We start from the raw sequence: 26,399 nt of genomic DNA, 5'->3' as shown, positions 1-26,399 counted from the left end.
TCCATGTGGCATCATTGGCTTGAGGAAGACCCTTGGAGATACTGCTATAACTTCTCAAGGCTCAATAAACCAGTCAGAATGGTTGTAGAGTGGTTAGTAGCACAGAAAGCAGTAGCATCTAAGAGCGCATCAACATCAGTAGTAGCAGAAGGCATCATACGTGCACATAACAAAGGCAAGAGGAAGGTTTCCGATAGTGCAAAGGCAAAGAAAAGTTGCAAGTTCAAATCAGATCCACTTGTGTTAAGAACAGCTTTGGAGATTGAGGAAAAGAGGTGACAACATGACAAAAGGATTGTGCAAAGATAGAGGGAAAAGAAGAAGTTGAAGGAGGTTAAGAAACAACTAAGGAAAGAACAAGAGTTGCACATAAGAGAGAAGGAAGCACAACAGGAATAGAAACAAAAGGATGCATAGCATGCACACATTGATGAAACTGTGCCAATATAGATTATTGATTTATCTGACCATTTGGCAGATAGAAAACAGGGTGGGTAGTCGTAGGAGAAGGACTTTGCTCAGGATATTTAAAAGATTTTGGAACAGATGGCCATGGATGTGGTTTAGTCAGAGCAAGATCAGGATACTAACCTCATGTCCAAAGACCAAGAGGTCACTCCACTAGCTTCACTAGATTTGGGAGCAGAGTAAGTACCAAGTGATCAAGGAGATACTAAAATCCTTGAGGACAATCGAGAAGCAGATATGCATAACATATCCTTCGACATGTCATAACACAGAGTTGTGCAATCGTGCAAAGTTCCCATTGGAGATGTCCACGTATCTTCTGTGTAGATTGAAGAACGATTGATCATGTCTGATGTGTGTAGACATCCAGCTACATTGGCTAATCCTACAAAGGCATATGTCCATGCCACCAACTCAAGTGTGAGATTCTTGATAGCTGAGAATGAGCACATGGCTAAGGAGTTGCAACCGCCTAAGTAGAGAGAAGAGCAAGCTATGGCATCCACCAAAGCAGACTTGAAGAATGCAATACTAGATGAATTATTGTCTCTCAATATAGTCATGTGGAAGCTTTACTTTAGGTTCGTAACCGTGCATAAGTTAGTTGTCCATCTTAACATTTGGCAGCAGCAATGTGCTAGGAGAGAACACATCTTGACAGACATACACACTATTGTTGATCACATGTAGATATGGACAATGAGGTACAATAGAGCTCCTTTGTACTTGCCAAATATGATGAATTCAAAGGCAGTTGAGTTGAAGGCATGCATCCAGAGTCATATCTAGAACTATGAGGAACTCCAACAGCCCATTGCCTGCTTACAGGCTTCACATACATGAGTGTTCAAGAGCATGGATTTCATTGTGCCCACACATGAAATCCCATCCATTGGCACACTCACAGAAGTGAAGGAAAAGAACCAAGTCTGGCTGGAGCTAGACATGTACTTCGAGCAGTTGATGTGCATAGCCACCAACGTAGATTTGCATATGAGTGCAGACACTATTCACCAGTATGTCTCTGGTCCGACTTCACTCAATACCATGATGCGCATGCTATTTGATGAGTCAAACAAAGGTGCCAAATCAATATGCCCGAATGCAATGGAGGTAAGATTTCATTTTCAGAAGGATATCACCACGGAGTATGCAAACACCATAATAGATTACCAAGCTTGGCATCAGTTTGCCAACATCGATCACCAAGAGGATGTCGACGAGTTAGTCTTCCCATAGTTGTCTAAGTATCAGTGATGTCATGTATGGCTTACTCAAGCCCATTTTTGTCTCACATGGGTACATGTGCAGATTGTATTGTAAACATGTTGTAAAGTGAAAGACCAAGTGTCAATAGGGCAATGTAAACAATCATGTGTAAGTTGAAGAGCCATGAGGGTAGTTGAAGAGTCACAAAGGGGAATTTCAAGGGTCACCACACCCTTTTCTATATATAGAACCTCATAACTCATTGTACAGGCTTCTAGGAGCCATGATTTTGATAGGTATAACTTAGAGAAATCTTGGAGTGTATTGTAATGAGCCTTGGCTTCTCCATAGTGCAGAGTGAGTACATCGCTTTAGAGGAGACGGTGGTAGTGACTGTAACATTCCGCTATCGGGGCTAGTGATTTTCATGGTTGTATGTATGATTGGATCTTTCACTCTTTTAATATAACAGAGCCACATGTTTCATGCATACATTTTTATTGTAGTTTGTCTATCATCGTTACTCTAATGATGTATGTAGTTGTAATTTAGGAATATATGTATGGACTATTCCATATGTGTTTGTATGAATCTTATTGAAGTGTGTTGTTGGTATAACTTATCACTTTGGATTTTCAGCTATCCTACTTTCCATCTTGTGATGTCTTTCATCTCATGTGTTCCCTTTCAAGTTGTGTTCTATCATAGGCTTCTAAGGGGCGCACTCTTATCCCCTTCCATGTGTTAGAGCGTTTCATGCACCTTCGTTGACTTGTTGCAAGGTCACACCCTTTCTTCCAACAAGGACATCTTACTTACCTCTATGCACAACCAGAGTCAAGGCGATACCATACTATCAACTGTTGGGACTCCTACTCCAAGCACTTTGAGGTCTAGTTGGTACTTCTTACTAGGGAGATCCCCTGACATGTTGGTGGGTCCAGCACCATCAACACTAGTATAATACTCATAGAAATACAAGGAGAAATAACCTTTCATTAATGATGAAAAATCCAAACCTGGCATGGGACTTCCACCTTCCACCTGACCGTAGAATGGTTGAGCCAAATATCTCTTGAGAAATTCATCCTCATGCCATATTCCAAGCATGAATGTGGGATCTCATAGAACACATCAATAAAAAATATCCAGCGCTTCCAGAGGCCATCTACCTCAACCCATCAAACAATGATTTCACCTCATGGACATCGCCAAAACCATCATCTGATTGGTCTCTATCCAAGCCTTCTAGGGCTCCAGAGTGTTTTTTCCAACCTGGTTCCCATTACTAGTAACTCAACCCACAACTGCTTCCAAGCTCCAGATCATTTGTCCAACCATGGATCCAAGACTAGTAACTCAACCCACAATTATTGTTGGGCTTCCAGAGGATTTGTCCAACTAAGGCTTCTAGGATTAGTAACTCAACCCACCGATGGATTCTAGAGAGTTTGTCCAACAAAGGCTTCCAGGACTAATAACTCAACCTTACAGGGCTTCCAGATCATTTTTCCAACGAAGGTTGCAAGACTATTAACTCAACCCAACCCGTTATAGGGCTTCCAGAGCATTTGTCCAACCAACACTTCTAGGAACTAATAACTCAACCCAAGCCAAGGAGACATGAGAACCAACCAAAAACAAAACAAGGAAATAAACCCACAAACTCCATGGCTATCCAGGAAATAGAAAATCTAGGCAAATCCCATGTCAATCCAGGCAATCCTCCATGCGAGTGATAGATTATAACCAGGAAACCACATGCATGTGCCCTGCATGCCAAAACTAGTGAGGAAAACATACATGCAGCTCGGTACCTACAAGAAAAAATGTTTTAGTTGTTGATCTCGATGTCCTCTTGTGCTTTCCTACTCTTCCTTTTCCTTCTTTCTCCAAAAATCCAAATATGCAACACCCTCCAAGAGTGCTCTAAGAAAACTCTTATCCAAGAGTATGAGAGAGATAATAGAAGAGAGCTCCACCAAAACCTATAAAAAGTGTACCAACTTATCCTTAGGATCCTTTTTATGAATGAGGCCCCTATTTTCTTCATTTTCTTTATTTTCCTTCATTTTCCTCCTCACATGAAACTTGGGACCTTTCACCTCCTTTTCCTCCTAATTTCCAATATTTTCATAAATAAATGCCAATTAATGCCTCATACCTTTCATAAACCTTAGCCATTGCCTTTTCCAATTCCCTTATCCATAATAAAATAAATCAACACCCTCTAGGATTTTCTCCCACTATTCAGCTTCAAATATGTGTCCCATCAACCGTGGTCTTATATATTTTCACATGCTTGTTTTAACTAGGGTTGTTACAGAACGTGGCTTGGCTAAGTTGTAGAATCGAAATGCATTTATGCTTGACAAGATCGGAAGTAATGTTGGTAAGGATCAGGTGATTATATCTTTTAGTTGGATGAAGAAGCTCAATTATCGAATAACTCTAGTGCAGGGGAGAATTACAAGGACAATGGCTTCTACAAGCAATGGAAGTGGTAATGATGCTAAGGAGCTCGGGCACAGTGGGAGTATAGTGGAAATTGTTGACAATTCTAGCAATTTGGTTGCCAACAACATTGTTAAGGGGATCAACAAAAACATCGTTGTTGTTTTTTCTTAGTTATCTGGTATCAGGAAGGACATGGATTTGCTTCAAAATGGAACACCTGAATACTGGTGTTCTGAACCTGAAGCATAAAGTGGAAAATATTGAATTGCGAGTAGAGATGACCACTGTGGGGGTATTGAAGGAGGTTTTTAGGCTTTGTGCAGGCTCTTCTCCAATGACAGATTGAAACATTGATGTTGCGAGTCGAGAACTGGAACCTGGTGTTGGGAGGAGTGTGGAACTAGGCATGCCATCTAAGGTGGATCAGGAAGAATTTGAGCCTAGAAGTCACAGGTAGTTGTTGTCTTATAAAATCATAATCTTATGTTTTGTTGGATAGTTATGTACTATGGAGTTTTTTGGAAAATCTATAGCCTAGAGGATGTAAAGAGTATATATATAAATAAGATAGGTAGCAATAGGATCTCTTTATTTTCATATTAGCACAAATCCGAGACAGAGTTATCCATGACTCTAAGGGACCTGACCCATTTCCAACTTTATTAATGAAAATTACTACCCATTTATTTGAAAGAAAACAAATTATCTCATAAAGAAAATATGGAATAAATAAGGAATAATAAATAAATAATGATTTATTTAATATTCCAAGGTTATTAGGTCAAAATTAATTAAGAAATAATATTATCAAATAATGATTTAATAATTATTTCTAGATAAAATTAAAAAAATAATGATTTTTTCATTTATTCTCATGGGGATTTTGAATTTTAATGAGAAATAATTTAGGAAAAATGTTTTACTAAATTATTTCCCACGGTAAAAGTATTTTTACGATGGTAAAACTAATAATGCATGGTGTATTTCGATCCACTTAGTAAGAAATGGCTAGGTGATCATTTTTTGGGTGATATATATGTATATATATATATATATATATATATATATATATATATATATATATATATATATATATATATATATATATATATATATATATATAACATGATCAATTATTGTGATTTCTATTCCAAAAAGAAGAAAATAGGGTGAGCTCCCATTACATATTGGATTTTGTGGAAAATCTCTCTTTTAGAGGGAGCAGAGGGAACACAGTCCCATTTTCCCCGAGCATTGAAATCAAAATTTCCCAATTTTCCTACTATGCTCTGATTATACTACCTTACAAACTGATTAAGTAAGAATATACATTTACATAAACATAATGAAACTAAAATATATGTCGAGTTTGCTACAATTATGTCACTTCTATGGTCTTCTAAAACTGATTCACAAATGGTTCTTGCTGAGACTCGACTCTACTACCCTAGTAGTTGGATTTCTCTTTCGTATGATTTAAGATGATGCCCTTAATATAATTGTATGATTCCTCAAGATGATAACACTTGTTATTGAGCACTGTTATTTCCTTGTTTTGATCGTCAAGATGCATTTTCAGATAGTAATTCTCATTCTTTGCTTGCTACTTTACATCCTTCACAGATTCACGTAGTTGTTCTATCATAATTTGTTAGCTTTGCAAGCTACACACTTGTTGTTTTGAGAAACTTTGTCTAAAGGATTCATCTCCATAGCTGGGGAGAGGAATAAATTTTCACTTCACTATTCACTGGACATTTCGATGGGTCGCTTCAGCAGAGGGGGTAAAGAGATTACTACAGGAGATGGTCCCTGAGAGAAGAAGAGAGGAGAGAATATTGAGGAAATGACAGGGGGTAGAGAGGAACATGGAAGCGATGGCGCATGCAAGAGAATGCATGTCTTGGAGAGGGAGGAGAAAGAGAAATGGAGGAGACCACTGAAGAGAGGCAGAATGGGAGTAGTCCGAAAAGGAAGGTAGGGAAGAGAGATATCTGAGGAACTGGGAGGTCGATGCTCAAAGAAGGGTGACAAAGATGAGAGGGGGACAAAGTTGGAGTGGTAGAGAAGGACTCGACAAGGGCTGAAGGAAGGTTTGAAGAGGGTGAAGATAAAGAGGAGACGAGGGAGAAGCGGACGAGGAGAGGATAAGGATGCAAAAGATTCATGGGGAGACGAAGGGGGCTCATCAAACTTGGGATGAGAGCAAGAGCATAGAGGAATTATGATGAATATATGAAAGGGATATGATTCCAGAGTTTGGGATTTATTTGAATATTTGGTCAACTTCCTTTTCTTAAATCGATGTGACCATGATGAGATTGGCCTGAGTGAAAAATTATGGAATTGGGATTTGTATTATGTCATTCAGAATTTGAGTTTCTCCAAGAGGTTGATCCACTGCTAAGTTCGCTTGAATATCTTCTATTTTGTTGTTTTCTCTTAGGATATGCATGAATGAAACTTGGCCTGAATTTTGCAATTTTTTTCTAATCCTTAAGATGGATTGGCAAAATGTTGCGTTTGTTGGGATTCTCTTTTTCACCATAGCCTATATGATTTTCGTTGAATCTCCCAAAATGACTGGATTCTGTATATTCCTCTTTTTGAGAATCATTGTACCAAGTAACAACCCATATACTGAGCACTCGACAAGCCGACAACAAACCGTGATCTGCTCTGTAACCATGGTTAATCCGGAGGAGGGTATTGACCTGGACCCAGCTATGGAAGATATTCTCTCTGTCTGGGGGAAGGACCCAACATCTGAGAACGTTGATCGCTACTTCGGAATGGTGGAAAACCTAGCACCTTCTCCGTTCTGTTCGGACTCTGTTAGATCCCCTCATACCCTCTCAATCGCGACCAAAGAAACGCATGAGACGGCAACAGAACTCCCAAAAGGAAAGTTTCAGCACCAGTTGCCAAGATCGCCCAAGGGATTTCAACAGACAAGCTCGATCATACCCCACTTCGGAAATAAAGGGAAATCAGGGTTTCCAGGGTCGTTTCTTTCAGGCGGCTTGGAAGATATTGTAAACCTTGGCTCAAAGCTAGGGCAAAGGCCGGGAGGAGAAGCCGGAAATACAGCACCCATTTCAAGAGTATCTTTAGCATCTAGCAGGAACAGCCCTAAAGAGACTGAGAGACCGGATCAGAGCTACGAAGGAATCCAGGAGTCAAGGGAGGAAGAAAGGCGATCTGTTCAAGGGTCTCAGGTAATTAATCCCTCTCTGATTGAATCCCTAAATCCTTCGATTTCTTATGAGAAGGAGATTAGCCCGGAGCTCGGAATTTCTCCCCAGATCGCTGGGCCAGATCCTCATAGAGGATTGCAGACGGACGAAGCCCTAAGAAACACCACAAGAGGAACCAAAGCTTCAGAAGGGCAGAGGAAAAAGCAGAAACTGATCAAATCCCAAGGGGTAGAAGGGAATTTGGTGCTTGGAATGGATGTCCAGATTGAAGAAGTATTGGAGGTCGCTGAATGTACCCTGGTTGGCAGAGTCAGAGGGAAGAAATTCTCTTCCGAGTTCATTCAAGCCTGGGGGAAGCAGAACTGGCAATCGGATTTAATTAGAGATTTCCGGGTTATGACCTTACCTAAAGGATGGTTCTCAGTCAGGTTCGACAATAAAGAGGCAGCAGATTGGGTTATGAAGAGACATTGGTCGCTTGGAAACATCCCGGTGCTTTTTAAAAACTGGAGTCCAATGTTTGATGCAGACCACGAAAAGGCTGATGTCTTCCCGGTATGGGTTAGAGCACCAGGGCTGCCATCGTTCCTATGGGTCGAATCGGTGTTCAAGGCGATCGGGAACCGGCTAGGCACTTATTTGGAGGCTGATATGTCTTTTCAGGAAACTCACAACAGGACAATGGCTCGGATCCTGGTTAATCTTAAGCCCAGTGGAGGATTGGCAGAGAAAATCATCCTTCAGTACAAAGATTATGTTTTTGAACAAATCTTGGACTATGAATATTTACCGTTTCGCTGCCATAGATGCCATGAGTATGGGCATTTGGCAAAGGAATGCCCTTTAGGAAGACGCTGGAGAAGGTTTCAGAGAACAAGGGAGAGGACGGAAAAGACCTACAGGCGCCCTCATTTCCATCCAAACAAGGAGATCCCAGCAGCTCAGGAGGATGATCATATGGATATAGACATGCAGCAGGGGAGCCAAGGCCAGGAAGCAGGAACCCAGGCACCACCAAAGGAAAGAAATGTTGCCGATCCGGAACCAGGGGAATCTCTGAAGGCCGCTGAAGAGGCACCATCGACCGCAGCCCCAAGCCCTGTAGAGGATCAAAAGGGTATGAATTCAAATTCAATTCTCTCTTCTCCTTCTATTGTGGAAAATAAAGACAATTGTATGGATAAACGTTCATCTGATGATCCAACAATTAAATCTCTTTATTCTGATTTAAATGCTAAAAATGTAATGATGGAAGATGGCAAACTGGAAAACTCAATTGAAAATTTATCAGCCGCTATCCCCTCCCTGGATTTGAATCGTGATGGGTGCTGCCTAATCTCCCCTGCCCCGGACCAACAACCCCTATGTCCCTATAACCTCCGCTCCCTTGTAAGCAAGCCTGGTTCCATGACAGCTGTAGGGGGCATCGACCCAGCCTCATCTCTGAGCCAGCCAGGGAAAAAAAGGGGTAGGAAATCCAAGCTCTCTGAAGCCAAAGTCCAGGCTATCTTCGATGTGGCAGATGGGAAACAACTTTCAATAACAGGGGCACTTAGAGCAGTGCAAAGCCCCGCACCTATTTCAAAATGATAATTACCTCCTGGAATTGTAGGGGTTTAGCCAGTAAACCCAAAAAACTGGCCCTTAGGGAGTTAGTGATGAATTCAAAAGCGGATGTTCTCCTTCTTCAGGAGACTTTGGGGAAAGGGGAGGACATTGAATCAATGCTTAATGCTCTCCTTCCAGGATGGTCCTTTATAGCCATGGATTCTGACGGCCACTCTGGAGGCTTGGCTGTTGGAATCAGAGAAGGTAAAATTAAGATCTGGAACCGGTGGGGAATGAAGCAGGTGTTGGGGATAGAATGCCAGTCCACAGAATTCGAATTCCCCTTAACAATCATCAATATTTATGGGCCGTGTCAAGGAAGGATTCCATTCTGGAATAATTTGATGGGAAACTCGCTTATGAAGAATAACTACCTGGTGATGGGAGGAGATCTAAACTTCTCTTTAGGAAGAGCGGAAGCCTGGGGCCCTGCTGCAAGAGAGGACCCGCAATCAGAATTTTTTATGGATCTCTTAGCCTCAAATAATCTTATTGAAGCGAATCTCATCAAGCTGAAACCAACATGGAGAAACAGAAGAGTTGGAGCTGCCAGAGTGGCGAAGAGATTAGATCGTTTCCTAATTAATGAGGCCTTATCTAATGCAATTCCTTTATTCAGGCAATGGGTAGAAGAAGGGGGCCCTTCGGATCATTTTCCGATTTATCTTGAGCTCTCCATTGGCCCCTCAAAGCCTCCAGCTCCCTTCAAATTCAATGCCTCCTGGCTTCAAGAAGAATCATACATCAAACTTTTCCAAGAAATATGGATTCATCCTGCCAGAGGTTCTCAAGAGAATAAAGGATTTCTACTTATGGAAAACCTCAAAAGACTGAAAAAGGCAACTATATCGTGGGCTAAGGATAGGAAACTAAAGCAGAATGAAGACCTATCCAAGATAACCGAGGAACTCCAAAATCTCGAAAGCATAGAGGCAGATGGATATGCGACTCATGAATCAAAGGAGAAAATTGTAGCCCTGGAAAAGCACAAGAATCAAATCCTGCTGGCTAGAGAGGAAGAATGGAGACTTAAGAGCAGAGCAATCTGGCTCAAAGCTGGGGATGACAACACCAGCTTCTTCCATAATTATGCAAAAGGAAGGAAGAGTGCAAACACAATCTGGCATCTAAAGTCTGAAGATGGAAGGGAGGCTAAGACTTTTGAAGCCCTATCATCCCTTGGGGTAAATCACTTCCAATCTTTATTCAAAGACAATGGTGAGATTACCATTGCGGAAGTCATCCAAACAGCGCAATGTTTTCACAGATATGTGGAGGAGGAAGATGCAGATTTCCTAATGGAGCCGGTCACGAAGGAGGAAGTGGAAAGTGTCATAAAATCCATGGCAAAAGAGAAAAGCCCCGGGCCGGACGGTTGGACGGTAGAGCTATTCTTGCACTTCTTTGAGCAGATAGGAGAAGAAATATCAGAAGTTGTGGAGGAATCAAGACAAAAGGGAGAAATTTATAGTCCTTTCAATGCAACCTTCATTGCTCTCATTCCAAAAAAGGAAGCCCCGGAATCCTTTGAGGACTTTAGACCCATTTCCCTTTGCAACAGTATTTATAAAATAATTGCAAAAGTGATAGCTCTCAGGATCAAACCAATTCTATCAAGGCATATCTCTTCTGAACAATTTGGGTTCCTGAATGGGAGACAAATTCATGAAGCAATAGGGGTGGCCCAGGAGGTCCTTCATAGTGTAAAGATGAAAAACAAGAAGGGAGCTGTAATAAAAATTGACCTATCAAAGGCCTATGACAGGATAAACTGGTCATATATTCGCCTGCTCCTAACGCACCTTGGATTCAAAGTGGATTTCATCAGATGGGTCATGGGGTGCATCACGGATGTTAGTTATGCAATACTCATAAATGGAGCTGCTACCCCTTTCTTCAAAGGACAAAAAGGACTGAGGCAAGGTTGCCCTCTGTCCCCCCTGCTGTTCCTCTTGGTGGCTGAAGGTCTAAGCCAGCTGATTCATAAAAGCAGAAGGGAAGGTAAGATAAAAGGTATAGAGGTAGCAGTAAACCTATTCATATCCCATCTTCTCTTTGTAGATGATATTCTGGTTTTTACTAATGGCTCCATAAATGATTTAAAGGAGCTAAAAAATATCTTTGACCTCTTTTTGAAAGCTACCGGAATGCAGATAAACCCCAGGAAATCACAAATCATTATGGAAGGGCTAAGTAGACAGGAAAAGGAACAGTTCAGCTTGTATTTTCCATATGAAATGTGCAATATGGCATCCCCGTTCAAGTATCTGGGTTTCTGGTTGAAGCCAAACGATTATAAGAAGGAGGACTGGTCTTGGCTAATTGCAAAAATTGAAGCTAGAATCAGGCATTGGAGCTTTAAATGGCTTTCTAGAGCAGGGAGATTGACCCTGATAAAATCTGTGTTACTAGCCATCCCAGTATACTGGGCAGCTTTAACATGGGTCCCTAAAGGTGTGCTGGAGAAAATTAGGAGAATCTGTAGCAGATTTTTGTGGGCAGGATCCAAAGAATCTTCGGTTCTCCCTTGGGTTGCATGGGAGAAAGTGGCGAGACCAAAAGACTGGGGCGGTTGGGGGATAAAAAGTTTACCCGATTTCAGACTTTCATTGTCAGCAAAATCAGGGTGGCGCCTCATTAAGATGGAAAATCTCTGGACTAGAACAGTTAAAAGGAAATACATAGATCCAACTCCTTTGGAAGTTTGGATCAGGAACCCAGTCAAGAGCCATAAGAATGTGTCGGCAATCTGGAAAGCAACTCTGGAGTCTTTTAAAGTGATTGAACAAGGTCTAGCATGGAAAGTCGGGAATGGAGAAAAGGTTAAGATAGGAAAGGACCCTTGGGTCGGCTGTACTGAAAGTTTTGCCCTTACCCCTGAACTGGTTCAGCAGTTAGAGGATAAAGGGCTTCTTTACCTTAGCCAAGTGGCAAATCCGGGATCTTCAACCATCTGGGGCCAAGCTTGGAAGAATGGTGAAGAGTTGGATCTGGAGCAAAGATGGTGGAACGAATGGAGTACCTTTACTCAAGAACTCTTCAGAACAAATGTCCGGCTGAATGACAGACAGGATGAGTTAATTTGGGCCCATGCAGACTCTGGGGAATACGCTCCAAAGAGTGGATATAATTTCCTCATGTCAAGAAAAGGATGGGAAAATCCTGAGTGGTGGTCTAAACAACTATGGAAACTTAAGAGCCCCCCAAAGTCAAAAATCCTGTTCTGGTGTATCTTAAAAAGCAGAATCCCAACTTGGGACTCCCTGCAGACCAGATTTATGTATGGGCCTGGGAGATGCACTCTGTGTAAATCAGAAGCAGAAACTATAAACCATCTCTTCTTAAAGTGCTCAGAAGCTATTAAAATTTGGGGCGAGGTAGGGAACCTCATGAACAAAAAGTTAGAATGGGATGGACACACTGTGCAAGAAGCTTGGCAAAAGTGGTGGGACTCTCATCCAAACGGGAATCTGCGCAACCTCCCTCTCATCATTAGCTGGGGTATTTGGATAGCTAGGAACAGGAGTATTTTCCAGGATAAGGAAATTCCTATAGCTATCACCGCAAGCCAGAGCGCTGCCATCTTCTCTAGTATCCCTGAGCCTAAGGAAGCTCATCCCCAAAGAATCATCCCAGAAATGCAGATCACAGAAGGAATCCCCTGGGCTTTCTTTGATGGTGCATCTCAAAACAATAAAGCTGGAGCAGGTTTAGTCATCAATGAATCCCCATCTCATGTTTTAAAAGCTTCTGTGGGACTTGGAACTGGCTCTAATAACTATGCTGAACTACTTGCCCTGAAACTCCTTATATGCTGGCTCATTCAAAGGCGCACCCTCACAATTCAAATTTTTGGGGACTCCCAAATAGTGATCAGATGGGTAAATGGACAAAGCACCTGCAGAAACCAACTATTAAAACAAATCCTGGGAGAAGTTCAGAGATTAAAATCTTATTTTAACAGTTTCTCTCTTCGCCACATTTTCAGGGAAAGAAATGAATCAGCGGACCAGCTTTCTAAAGATGGTCTTCAACAGGATTTGGGCAGCTGGAAGATCGTAGAAGAAGACCAAGGACAAACCAGAAGAACGGATCAGCCGCCCTATAATCAGCCTTCCTGACACTCTGGCGGTTTTTTGTGTCACTCTACTGTTTCCAAATTTTCGTAATTCCATACAAACATAACAGTTTTGGTAGATCGGCTTATAAAACTCCATATCAGGTGTCGGGTTGTTTTCCTCTATGTTGAGGAGGCCCGGCATGCTGGTTTATTTTTTTGTGCAAACAGTACTTTGATTTTCAGCATTTGAATGGCACCTCGGTTCAGAGGTAACAGAACAGTTTCAGCAGCTTACTAAGGAACAGGTGATGTATAAGACAGCATGTTTTTGTAAAACAGTTATGGTAATCCCTCAGACGGATCAGTGATGCTCTGCATTTACAATGTAAACTTTTTATAAATCTTAATAAAAAGTTTCGCTTTTTCCTTTGGAAAAAAACAACCCATATACCTTTGCCCTGTTATTTGTATTGTTTCCTAGACCCCATTCATATGTAATAGTATTGATTCCACCTAGTTCTAATAGGATGTCACCCGCTTTTGCTTTGCCTATGTTTTCCTTTGAAGCTCCATTCAAAAATAGGCATGTCCTATTTAGATTTTTCATCCATATTATGAAGTCTTCATTTTTAAGCCTCATTTTCCTGCTCTAAAGGGTTGGCTTTGAGATGAGGATATTTGGTGAGATAGGTCTTCTTATAGCATTGCTGATATAAATTTTCTCCTCTTATTGAATATTTTCAAAGTCATGGGATTTCATCCCTTTTGAGGAAAGGACTTTAGATGTTAGGCTCCAAGTATTAGCCAATACTTTGTCGTTGACTAGGGGGTGGTCACTGAAGATTTCTTGATTTCTTACTACCCAAAGTTGCTAACATAAAAAGGCAGGGAGACTTTTCCAGAACCTTTTGACGAGGTGCTTTCCTTTATGAGAGTGGGGGTATTCCCTTTTCTAGGGTATGAAGAAGTCATTAAAATTTCTAGATAGGTTCATATCGATCTCCAATGGGCTAACTAGGAGCTTCCAACATTATTTTGTAAACGAAAAGTCAATAAATAAGTGTTGAATGCTTTCTTTGACCATTAGGCACAGAGGGCACCTGGAGGGACCATAGAATCCATTTTTCTTGAGATTATTGTTGGGGCCTTCATTTTGAATTTTGAATTTTTTGAAGGTATGAAGAGGGAAAAACAAGTGGTAGGAGCAACATTCAAGTTGCGGATAAGACAGCGAGAAAAGTAAGAAAGACTATGCAGTCATGGGGTAGTTGTGGCAAGGTGTCAGTAGCAAGAAGAAATAGTCGAGCGAGCAAGAAGGAGGATAGGAAACAACCAAGGGGATAGACAGCCGAATGGAACTAGCAATTCTAGCAGCGAAGGAGTTGATAAAAGGAGAGAACAACATGAAGAAAGGGTTGGTATCTGAGGGAGTCTGAGACACAGAGGAACCTGATCTAAGGATTGGAGTAGTGGTGGACAGACCAGAGTTGGGCTTGGGCCGAGATCTAGAGCATTCTATGGTCACGGTATTTTATGTATTTGCTCATGGATTTATGCCGAATGTATGTTGTAATAAATCTTTCATTGGGTTAATATGAATGAATACATGGATTGGTTTCATGGTATTATCTGTGTTTATGGTTGTGATTTATGGGCCTACTCAAAAAAATTTATGTTGAGGGTCTTTTCTCGTATGAATATGATCTCTATAATGATATACTATTATGATGAATGTATGCTTTAAGCTGTATATAGAATAACGGTTGGTTCATCCTTGGTATCCTTTTAAACCCTTCTTAATTTCAATCACGACACGCCTCAAGTGGGACTCCTCATCCCTTGGGGTAGGGTGAAATTTTCAGTGTTGTCCTATACTACAACGGACCCTTGTTTCCCCCTTGTGCTTGAACCCAGGGTCTTTCCCTGATGACATTTTTGTGCCAACAAATGGTTCTATTGCTAGGACCCGAAATCACAAGAACTAGTTTGGAATATGGTGTCAAGGATATTTAATAAGGAGATTCGAGATTGGTGGGATAACCAGGTAGATAGGTTTGTATCAGAGCAGACTACTTGTGAAAGCCAACCTATCGCTAAAGTGAGTAGATAAATTTTGTACTCAGGGGTTGCGAGTGATCAATACGAGATCTTTTGTGCAAGTTTCCAGAAGACTTGTATAACTAGTTGAGGAGGCTAAAAGTAATGAGCTAGCTAGAAGGAGCTACAGTAGCTCGTCGCGACTGGGTTCCAACAGACCTCGCAACACTTCAACACTTGGATAGTGAGCTAACGATGGCAGTCGATTTTTGGGTACAGACTACCATATAAGGGTATGTAGTTAAATTCGTAGCAGAAAAATGTCAGTCATTTTCAAAGTCGGACGAAGTGTTTAGATCAAGATTAAGAGGAAAACTAGTGAACAAAGTGCCTTTGTGGATTAATATGTTGATGGTGGAAGAAAGATTGTTACCTTTACCCAAAGGAACTATGGTAGCATAAAACCCTAGTACTGGGGGAAGGGCCTAAGGGGAGAATGCTATTGTTTTTGGAAATGTAGATGTTGCTGAAGGAATGGACATAGAAGGATCATGGAAAGCTAGAGATATTAGGGCGCAAAGGAGAGTGCTACTAGTAGAAAAGTGGCAGGAAAGGGTGGTACAAGTCCTGAAGAAAAGACGTATGGGACCCCACCAAGTAGGAGTAGTGTCAGGGAGCCTAAAATAAGGAAAGAGTATGGAGAAATATGCAAAACAAGAAAGGGATGTCGACCGGACATATAGGAGGCAAGAGAATGACAGGGACTCTTCCATATAGGTTGTGGGTAAGATGCAAGAAGGAAGCACTCGTGGAAACTATGAAAAGGAGATGGAAGTTGAGATGTGTGATGAGATGAGAACATTGTTCGCTGAGGAAGATACATCAGCTATATTTCAGCAGTAGAATCCCCAAAGTTTAGGTAGTGTTCACCCTGACCTTCCCCTGCCACTTTACAAAAACCCTGATAAAAGTTTTGCGAAGTTGATTAAAGTAATACGAGTACATAGTGTTCATGAAAAATATAAAGCGAGTTTTAATACATATAATAGCAGTGTTAGTAATCTGGGGTTAAAATGATCTCAGTAACCTGGAAACCAAGGATTTTTCCTCTTATCACACACCCGAATCAACATGGCAGAGTCCATGGGAATGAAGACATAGAACAACATTGGTATCTATGTGAAGCTATATGTCAAGCACACCAAACACCAGATAATATAAATTCGATTAAGTTCCAATCCACATTAAGAGAAAGAGATTTAAGATGGTTTATCAAATGGGCATAACAAAACCAAAATCCTCCAATGGATGATATTAAGAGAGGCTTTGTTCAAGAATTCAAGGTGCCACAAACATATCAACAAGGACTGTCTGAACTATGGGAGATCAAGAGAAACGAATGAGATACTTCTTAGGAATTGATGTAGATGTTTAAATATGCTATTGGAAAGCTAATCTATACCATAGATCCCAATCATTAGAGGGGTTGGTTCATTTAAGTGCTCCTACCCCTTACAAGAGCACCATTGACACAATAAAATATTGGAACTCTCCAAGATGCCTTAGAACAAGTAGTATGCATAGAATCCATGGCAGGACACCCATATGAGTGTTGAGGAATGATGGGATCACAAGACCCATCAATCATGGGCCTCTAAAATCAAATCGCTAGTCTAACAAAGAAATTAAAGGACGTACAACAAATTTGACCAGTAAGACCCAATGTATGGTGTACTCATTGCCTGGTGGAAGGCCATGTGACGACTAAATGCCCAAGGCTGAGAGGCACAAATAGTTCAATGGGAATTCCAGGATCATCAGTGGCCCTACCAACAACAGAAGTTGTGGCAATGGGATCACAAGGAGCTTTCATGTGTTGAAACACGCAAGATTACTGTGAAGTTTGTAGGAACTATGGACATTTTCCACAGGTATGTCCAATACTACAAAAGTATTCCAACATACCTAACAATAGTTACTGTGAATTCTGCGCATCCACAATGCACCACACTAACCAATGTTGAGCATTAGATGCCTTAGCAGAGCGGCTACATAGGTCCACATTCATAATCAATGAATCTGGTCATGGGGGATGAGGAGGAGGTATGAGAGGAGGAAGTACAGGGGATAGAGGACCTATAAGGTGTTACAATTGTGATCAAGAGGGACATGCTGCTAGAGGCTGTCTACTCCCAAGAAGGCCTTGGTGCTCACAATGCAGGTTCAATGCACATGCCACAAAGGATTGTCTCGAGATGATTCCAAAATTGGAATAAAGAACCAGATAGAGGGGGGATAATTGGATCAATGCAAAACCACGAATTGTTGAGACGCTTACGGTAACTAATACAAATATAGTTATCAGAGGGGGTAAGAAGATTGGGGATGAATGGTGTATGGTAAAAAAACCTTCAATTGTTCCGGGTAGCATCACCAAAGCAGTCATACAACCCCACCAAAAAAAAAAATACTATGAGGAAGTGCCCAAGTTATTTGATGGGTTAATAGAGATAAAGGGAGAGAAGAAATAGGACTCACACATAGTCAGTAACACTCGACCAATCGAAGAATTTTTTAGGCTATTTTTGCATATTGTTGATAATGAACATATGCTAAAGGAGTTGTGCATGAGTCTGAACGTAGTATTGCTAGAGGATGAAGAAAAAGGGGAAACAATATCGGCAAACCTACTAGAAAGAAATTCGAGGAGGGTATGAAAGAACAAGAAGAGAACTAGTAGAGAATTCTGGATTGATGCTCAAGTCACAGGATTCCAAATTAAGGATACAATGTTAGATCTTGTTACAGGTAGAATCACCCTAGGATCTTGGGATGAGAACCTCAACAGAGTGGAGGGCATACAACATAAAGGGACATGCAAACAGGCAATCCTAATACTTAAACTACTGAAGTATGAATAAGAGGTATTACGCGGAAGTCCTACATTTGAGGTCGTTCCCGTAGGGTCGAAACCCTCTACTTCTTCCAATGCCTTCAAAACCTGCATCTCATTCAAGCTAAGCATATATAAAAGCAGTAATAGAAAGCATGTTCATGATATAAGTGTTAGGTCATATAAGAATGTAATAAAATAAGCATTAACATGAGATTTTATAAGAAAACCACAACGTAGATTAATGTATAAAAACAATAAATATCAGGAACAAGAAAATGCCTCTTTATTAATGTAAGCTAAAGAAAATACAGAATAACTACAACCTGAGTCATCTGCCAACTCTAAGAAAAACTGTCCTCTGGATCTGTCCTGCCCAGGCCTCAGCAATCCTCCTCCATAGGCATACACAAGGATGTCATGAAGGGATGATGCACATCTTAAGAAGGAAACAAAGGTTCCCTATGACTTGGGAGTGTGGAAGGCACAGGGATTTCTTCAGACTTGATCATGGATGTAATCAACTATAATATCAATATCTAATATTTTCTCCTCCCTTAGGCCCTCCCATGGAAGTTTATTTATACTTCTCCAAATTAGTTTTTTTCAATTGGGAAACAGTTGGGCCATGGGCTATAGTAGGTGAGTAACAAGTAAAACCCATAAAATCCACTTGAATTTAAGGAGATTATATATTTTTTAATGTTTTAACACATATACGTGGGTTGGGTATAGACTGACCTGTGTGTACATGCTCTTTATACAGGGAAAAATAGCGTATGGGATTTAAAACATTATTTTTTAGAATTTGGACCAAGTCTAGAAGGGAAGGGTTTCCCTAGGCCATAACGCAGAGCATCAAATCTACCAAGGATAGTAAATGGTGCTATAATAGATGCCCCCTAATATATAAGGTCAAAAGGGGTGCACGATGGCCAAAATGTATTAAGTGTATAGAAGGAATCATGCCAAGACCTGCGAGGAGTTCACCAGATTTCAGTGTGGCAAGCTAGTGGAAGAGATCAGAAAGAAATATGGTGTCTGAAGCAGGCATACCCATGCTCAGAGATAATAAATCATGTTCGCATATAAAAAACAAAAGAAGATCCAATATGTATACAAGTATAAAAGGGCTGAAAACACATAGTGGATCATCCAATCATATCCATAGAAGTACATCTCACAATATCACATATAAAGAACTCATCAATGATGTTGAAGTAGAAAGTTGATCACTGAAGTCATAAAGTTCATCCAAAAATTACATAGTCAAATAATGTAACAAATGGTACTGCACACAACTCGGGTGCCAACATATAGGATGTCGTTGTAATGAACTGTAACATATAAGGTAGATGGTGTCACTAGCAAAAATAGGAGGGACTAGACAGTGAACCAAAAAATGTTGATGCAAACCCGAGGTCTTCACCGACCGTCATGGTACATTTCTACACAATGGGAATAAATGATCAGAATTTGACCATGTGAGAAATAATTTGATTACCAGTCATTGATGTATACCATTAACAAACGCAAGACTACTTACCGATAATGATGATGAGAGCCAACGTACCCAATACAATCTAACAAGTGCGAATAAATGAGCTGAAGTTGAACACTTGGAAGAATCTATCAATCAGGAGACAATGATGTTTTCCTACTATTGATAGCGAAGGAGTCTACCACTGATGATTGCAAACCCTAAGGTACTTCCAAATGGGCTTTAGACCTTGTTCCTAGATAAATGAGTTGAAGTCAATGGGAAAAGATCTGCTGGAAGGAAGGCATTAAGGAATCCTTCATCAATCCAGTGTGAGTGTAACCAGCAGGCCGATAATGTGAAAGGAATCAGATGAAGAAAGATGTAGTAACTAAACTGAAGCACGTTTCTGGTGTACAAAAGATGTAGATAACACATGATAGAAACCCTTTGAACCAACAAATAATGAAAGTTGACACAGAGGCGAGAAATCCACCAATAGGGTCAAATGGGAACCAAGGTACTACACGAATCCTAATGTGTGATCATGAAAGATGATGTCGAACACAAGGGAAAACACTCAGTCAAAGACCCATGATACTGATCAATGTTGAGTACAAGGTGACGTATCAATAATGAAAATAGGGCTAGGTTGTGGCTCTAGGACTACTCTTAGAGAAATTTCTCATAGTCGATGTTGTTGTCCCAACTTGCTCCATTTTTACCCTATTCCCATAAGCCATAACCTCTGTTTTATCTCTATTTAACCCTCTCATTCCTGCACTAGTCCAAGATAATCATCTATTCCTACATATACTTCGTATTTCATAATTAAGATTTATTAAGTGCTTTATTAATTACTTTCCATAGATTCCATACTTTTTAGTATCTCTTGTAACTTATGATTAAATTTCCTAAAAGTAATTGAAGAATTAAGTGTTAATCATTATTTAGTGTGATCAGTGTAGGCAGATTCCTGCACCACCAATGATGTTGCTCCATGATCTCCATGACAGTTTGAATCCTTCCACACAGGTGATTTTTATCCACGACTCCTAGTTCACTTGCAGACTATTTGAGGTTGGATATTGGTGGCATATAGTCAGGGATACTTGCCAAGAAATAGATCTACGACCAGCAAAGTTCGTGCTTTATTATAACCATTAGCTAGTTTTGCAATGTTGTTTATTAGTTCGTTCGGCTAAAATGCTTGAATAGGAAATGACTGTAATTAGCAGAATATGGATAAGGCTAAGAGACTGTATATAATGTAGATTGTAGGTAGAGCCAAGATAGGATCTCTGAGTTTGTAATTGCATTTATTTTGTAATTTTGTATCACCCTCATTTCTGAGATGGACTCGCATTATCATGTATATTTGCTAATCAAGTTTAATACAAGGAAGCGCCATGTTTTCTTCACATTGTGTCTAATTTTTATTTCATGCATTATTAAGTGTTGAATTGTTTCGTTTCCTAAACGGGAAATGATCTAGTTGGCTAGGGCCTAGCCAACCTACCTCGTTAACCCTTGTGCTTTTGCCATTTAAAAGGTTTGCGCGAACATTTATTCATTTGCAATTGTGTGGATTGGATTGTTTTTATGTTTATTTCAGAAGTTCTGAGTTAAATTCATTTCATAGTCAAGTGTGAATGGATCCGTATTTTGGAAGCTTAATTAAGTTTATTTCTTTCTTGCAATTTCTTTCCTGCAATTACTTTCTTGCAATTTCTTTCCTGTAATTCTTTTCAAACAATTTTTGTCTTAGTTTTCTTCCACTTGGGTTGTGCAGGAAGATTCTTCCTATACAAGTGCATGTAGTTTCCTATACTTTGATTTATTCATTTACTTCACGGCAAGTGTTATGTTCCTTTTCCTGTTTATAATTTCATTTATTCCTGCAAGAAAATTTTTTGTTAGTTCAAGTAATCATTCTTAATGTTAAGAGTTATACTTCTGAAGGATCTAAGAATGTTTACGTGAATTAAGAAAGGACGTTATTACAAACACCATACTTTACACTTGCATTTTATGACTTCAGAAAAAGGAACAGAAACGTTATAAGTGAATTGTCGAAAGTTAGTTTGATGCATGCAAATGACTTTGACTACTGCTTTGAATATTCCGAATTGTTTTTGTTTTATGAAGTTTACTTTCATTGCAAATTTCAATTAATTAAAGCATTCTTTTTCACGTGTAATTTATCTCAAAATCTAGCTTGCAATTGCAATTCTTTTGAACACGTCTTTTAATTCTTTCGAAAGTAACTTGGAAACTTTAGTGAAGGAAGCTCTGTCTCAGTGGAAGAGCTGGTCTCTTGTCATAGGAACAGAGTGCCTCGACAAATACATAAGTCTTCAGTAAAGAAGGTAAAATATACTTTTTCCCATAATTATTGTATCTGCACTAGTGCAAGCAGATTGTAATAGTACAAGAACAGGTTATTTGGTGTAGAAGGAAGATCAATTGGGAAACAGATCTTTGCAAGGGACCACTTGTTAAGATATTAGCCATCTATATTGAAGATGAACATAGTATTTCATTTCAACATTTAAGATTGCTTCCAGTTGTGTGAAATTTCCTTTACTTTATTTCCTCACAAATTATTCTTTTACATTCCAGCACTAGAATTTCTTTGGTGTTGATTGCCTTTAAGATTGTTTTCTATCTGATTCTGCAAAATTTCATTTAAGAAGTAGGATTAGGAATAGGAAAAGTTCATACCACTTCTGGCATTTCCTGTTCTTCGTCTCTAAGTTCACGAAACCCCCGGGTTAACAGTTAAGTGTTGAGCAGTTTGCTTAAGTGCAATTCCTGCACCCCAACATTTTGCACCGTTGCTGGGGAGGCGATTTGAATTGGTAATAATCTTCCTTTTTTTGCAATAGGGGTAAGTATGCTATTATTTTTTCTGCAGTGTGTTTCTATTTTATTGAAGGAATTTATAGGTGTCCAGTTATTTTTGACTTGCATCTTTTTTATTGAAATTTTGTTTTGTCATTTTTTTGAAATGAATTCCTAAAAGAGGTAGGGGTCCAAAGCCCACTACGGGCCAAAGAAATACTGATAAATATGAAACCAAATATCATATTGGGTCTCCTTTTGCAGGCAGAAAGTCCAAACAAACTCAGACTCATCACGCAGGAAGAGTCTACTTGGGCTCTGGCAACAGTGGTCTAGGTGTGACATAGCCCACAAAAGGGAAGAAGGGGACTATTAGAACCCATAGTCATCCTTCTCAGCGTGTTGAGAGTGGTTTGTGTGGAAGAACAACAATGGAAGATCAGGAAGACCATGCAGAAGGAACTGTTGAAAATCAAGTAAATGAGAAATAAACCACTTTTGGATTTCCAATTGTGGATCTTGATACACAAGTACAATGAAAAATATTTCACCATCAACTCTTCCTCATTTCTATGGTAAGGTACATGAAGACCCAGACTCTTTATTATTTGAGTTTGATATTTTTTGTAGAATTTATGATAATTATTCTAATGCCCAGAAGTTAAAGTTGTTCCCTGCAACTCTCAAGGACGCGACACTCTGTTGGTTCATGGGTCTAGGAGGAAACACTATATCTTCTTGGGAACAAATGAAGAGAGTTCTTGTCAAAATATTCAGAATATTGTAAAACTAGAGATATTCAAGATGAAATCTTTACTATGGTGCAAAATGATGATGAGACTCTAGAGGACTACCTGGAGAAATTCTTGTACATCCTCCAAAGGTCAAAGCAAAAAATTGATCTAAGTACCATTAAAACCTTGTTCTTACGTGGAATTACTGATGATGCTAGGAATAATCTAAATCTATTAGGACAAGGGGATATTGCTCAAAAATCTTTTGATGAAATCTATTACTTGTGCAGGAAATTCTCGAGGAACCAATGTAGATCTGGTAAAGGAATTCAGAATAGTAATAAGAAAACCGAATCTACTGATGCTATGATTATTGGATTAGAAAACAAAATGGACAATGTGAAAATTGAAATAATGAATAATGTTAGTAGACAAATAGACTCTTTGAAGTTTTAGCAAAAACTTGTAGAGGAACAAGATTCATTGTCTATTTTTTGTCCAAAATGTAGAAGAAACCATCTTTTAAGAGAATGTCCTCTGAATATTAAAGAAACTAATAAATTTGCAATTTGTACAGAGAACCATGCCACGGAAAAATGTCCCTCCATACTTGGGCTGAAAGTTGTACTTGGAGGAGGACAACCTAAAGCAGAATCACTGCATGCTATGGGATCACGAAGAAACTAGCCTGAGGTAAGTGTAGGTATGGCTCCTAAACCTCCACAACATTTTTTGGTTATAATGCACATTCATATTCCTATCCTAACACTAGTCACTCTCAACATTGGTAGCATGGGAACCAATATCAATATGGACAACCCTCCCAGTTTTGGCAACAAGGATGGAGAGGGCCAAACCATTCACATCATTCACACCTTTCCTATCATGCACCTATGTAGTCATACCCTCCTACATATGCACCTTACCCAATGCCACAACCATCATTACCTCAGCTGAGTCAGCCAATGCCACCATTTCCTTTACCTCCACAGTTTTGACCTTCTCGGCTGCCTACCCAACCTTTACCCAACCCCAATAATAAAGCGATACAAATGATCCATTCTATGAACCCACTTTCTTCATCCAGATATCAATCCATGCCAGTTGGAGTCAATGACCTCCAATTGAGATCGAGGAAGATAACAACCTCATAAAATCAAAAGCAGCCTATGGTGATTATCAATGAGAAAGGTGAGGAGGAAACTCCTGACCATTGTGAAAAATATGACACCATCCAACCTATCCCCATACCTTCTGAGACTTTTCCATCTTCTTCCAACTAACCTCCCTCTCCATAGAGGTTAGTTGTGGAGAAGAAAGACCCCATTCCTAAGTCTAGCCTGAGTTCTGAGCTTAGGAACCTTTTCATAAGGGTACCTTTGCTCCAAGCTATTAAAGAGATCCCAATTTGCAAAAAGATCTATTAGGGAACTCTGTCTCAAGAAGCCAAGTTGGAGAAGATTAGAACCTCAAACTATTCAATTTGTTGGTAGAGCAGCAAAGTTAATGATGGGGTGTATGCACATGGAGAAATATACCAACCCCGAAAACCCTGTTGTCTCTATTAAAATAGGTGATGTCCTTGTCTCCAATGTACTTATAGACCTGGGAATAACCATTAATGTTATGACCAAGAAAACCATGGATCAACTTGGATTGGTCCATATTCATCCTACTCCCACTATGCTTGAACTAGCAGACAAATCTAAAATCAAGCCGAAAGGGGTGTTGGATGATGTGGCCATTTCTATAGACTCTTGGGAATACCCCGCAGACTTCATTATGCTTCAGCCAAAGAATCATGTGGGAGGAAATCCCTTGATCTTGGGATGACCATGGCTTGCTACGGTCGATGATTATATAGGATGATGTTCAGCTGACATGTATATTTCCCATGGAGATTCCAGGAAGAAGATCACCTTGTATCCACCCACTAGATCCATTCAGAAGCTCTGATACACTTTATGGTTAGACTACAGTAGTGATGAGGAGACTCAGCTAGATTCCTTGATACATCAGAATGTTGATTTCTCACAAGAGGGTGAGATTCAAGACTTCTTGAACAATCTAGACACCATGCCCAATTTTGAGTCATTGAGTCAGATTTTTAGTCTAGATTTTAAGGAAAGTCATGACTCTCTACCTCCCTTGCCACGATCTCTAGCCACACCTCTGTGTACTATTGAGCCTGATATCGCTCTTGTTGAGATCAATCCAGGTAAATCCTTTCATATTAGTTCAAACTTGGATTCTTCCCAGCAAGAGCAACTTGTGAAATTGTTGTGAAACCATCTTGTTGTCTTTGCATGGGGCTATGAAGATATGAAAGGCATCCCTCCTAAAACTTTTACTCACCATATCTATATTCAGTATGGAGCCTGACCTATCTGACAACCCCAAATTCATATGAACCCAGCCCTAAGAGATGTTGTAAAGGAAGAATTGCAAGATGTTGATTTTATCTATCCTATTCCTATAGCTAGTGGGTCTCTCCATTGGTATTAGTCCCGAAAAAATATGGGAGATGACGCATTTGTATTGACTACAGAGAATTCAACAAAGGCACTCTCAAATATTGCTTCTTGCTTCCTTTAATTGATCAAGTACTCGATACCCTTGCTGGTAAGAAGTACTTTTCTTTTCTAGATGGCTTTACCAGGTATAACCAGATATAGATTGCACCTGAGGATTAAGACAAAACCACTTTTACATGTCCATGGGGTACATTTGCTTACTGATTGCTTCTCTTTGGACTATGTAATGCCTCAACTATGTTTCAAAGGGAAGTCTTGGCTATTTTTGCTGACCTTGAGTGTGTGGAAATCTATATGGATGACTTTTCTGTGTTTGGTGATTCATTTTAGGAAGCACTCAAAAATTTAGAAAAAGTACTTCTTCATTGCCAAGAAGCTCATCTCGCCTTGAGTGAAAAAAAATGTAGATTAATGTGCAAGGCAAGGGTGGTTCTTGGCCATCTTATTTCTGACAAAGGTATCTAGGTTAACCTTGCAAAAATAGAAATTATTTTGAGTCTTCCGGTACCCAAAACTCAAAGGGAGGTTAGAGGTTTTCTAGGACATGCAGGCTACTATAGGAGTTTCATTAAGAATTTCTCAAGGATAGCTACCCCCCTTTTCTGACTTTTGGCTAAAGATAGTGACTTTTCTTGGTCCACAGCTTGCCAATGGTCCTTTGAGACAATGAAGGAAAAACTAGTCGAGGCACCAGTTTTGAGAGGAACAAACTAGTCCCTGCATTTCATATTTCCTCTGATGCCTCAGATACTGCTATTTACCCAAATTTAGGACAGGAAGAAGACAAAAAATCTTATGTTATTTATTTCATTAGTAAAAACTTGTCACCTGCTAAACTAAATTATACGGTTACTGAGAAAGAGTTTTTAGCTGCAATT

At 39.8% G+C, this 26,399-nt stretch overlaps 1 protein-coding gene across 1 annotated transcript in view; it reads left to right on the top strand.

The window, feature by feature from the left end:
- The first annotated feature begins 8,989 nt into the window (after window positions 1-8,989).
- The window catches only part of LOC149139783 (uncharacterized), a 63,599-nt gene continuing 46,189 nt past the window's right edge, over window positions 8,990-26,399 (top strand). The window contains exon 1 of the mRNA XM_089450818.1: window positions 8,990-12,820. Within this exon, the coding sequence (XP_089306944.1) occupies window positions 8,990-12,820 (3,831 nt within the window). The remainder of the gene's footprint in view (window positions 12,821-26,399) is intronic.

This window comes from Pinus tabuliformis, chromosome X (assembly GCF_031772625.1).
Source record: "Pinus tabuliformis cultivar Carrire ecotype Pingquan chromosome X, CPIR1, whole genome shotgun sequence".
NCBI classification, from domain to species: Eukaryota; Viridiplantae; Streptophyta; class Pinopsida; order Pinales; family Pinaceae; genus Pinus; species Pinus tabuliformis.
This window is presented reverse-complemented; position numbering and strand designations above follow the sequence as displayed.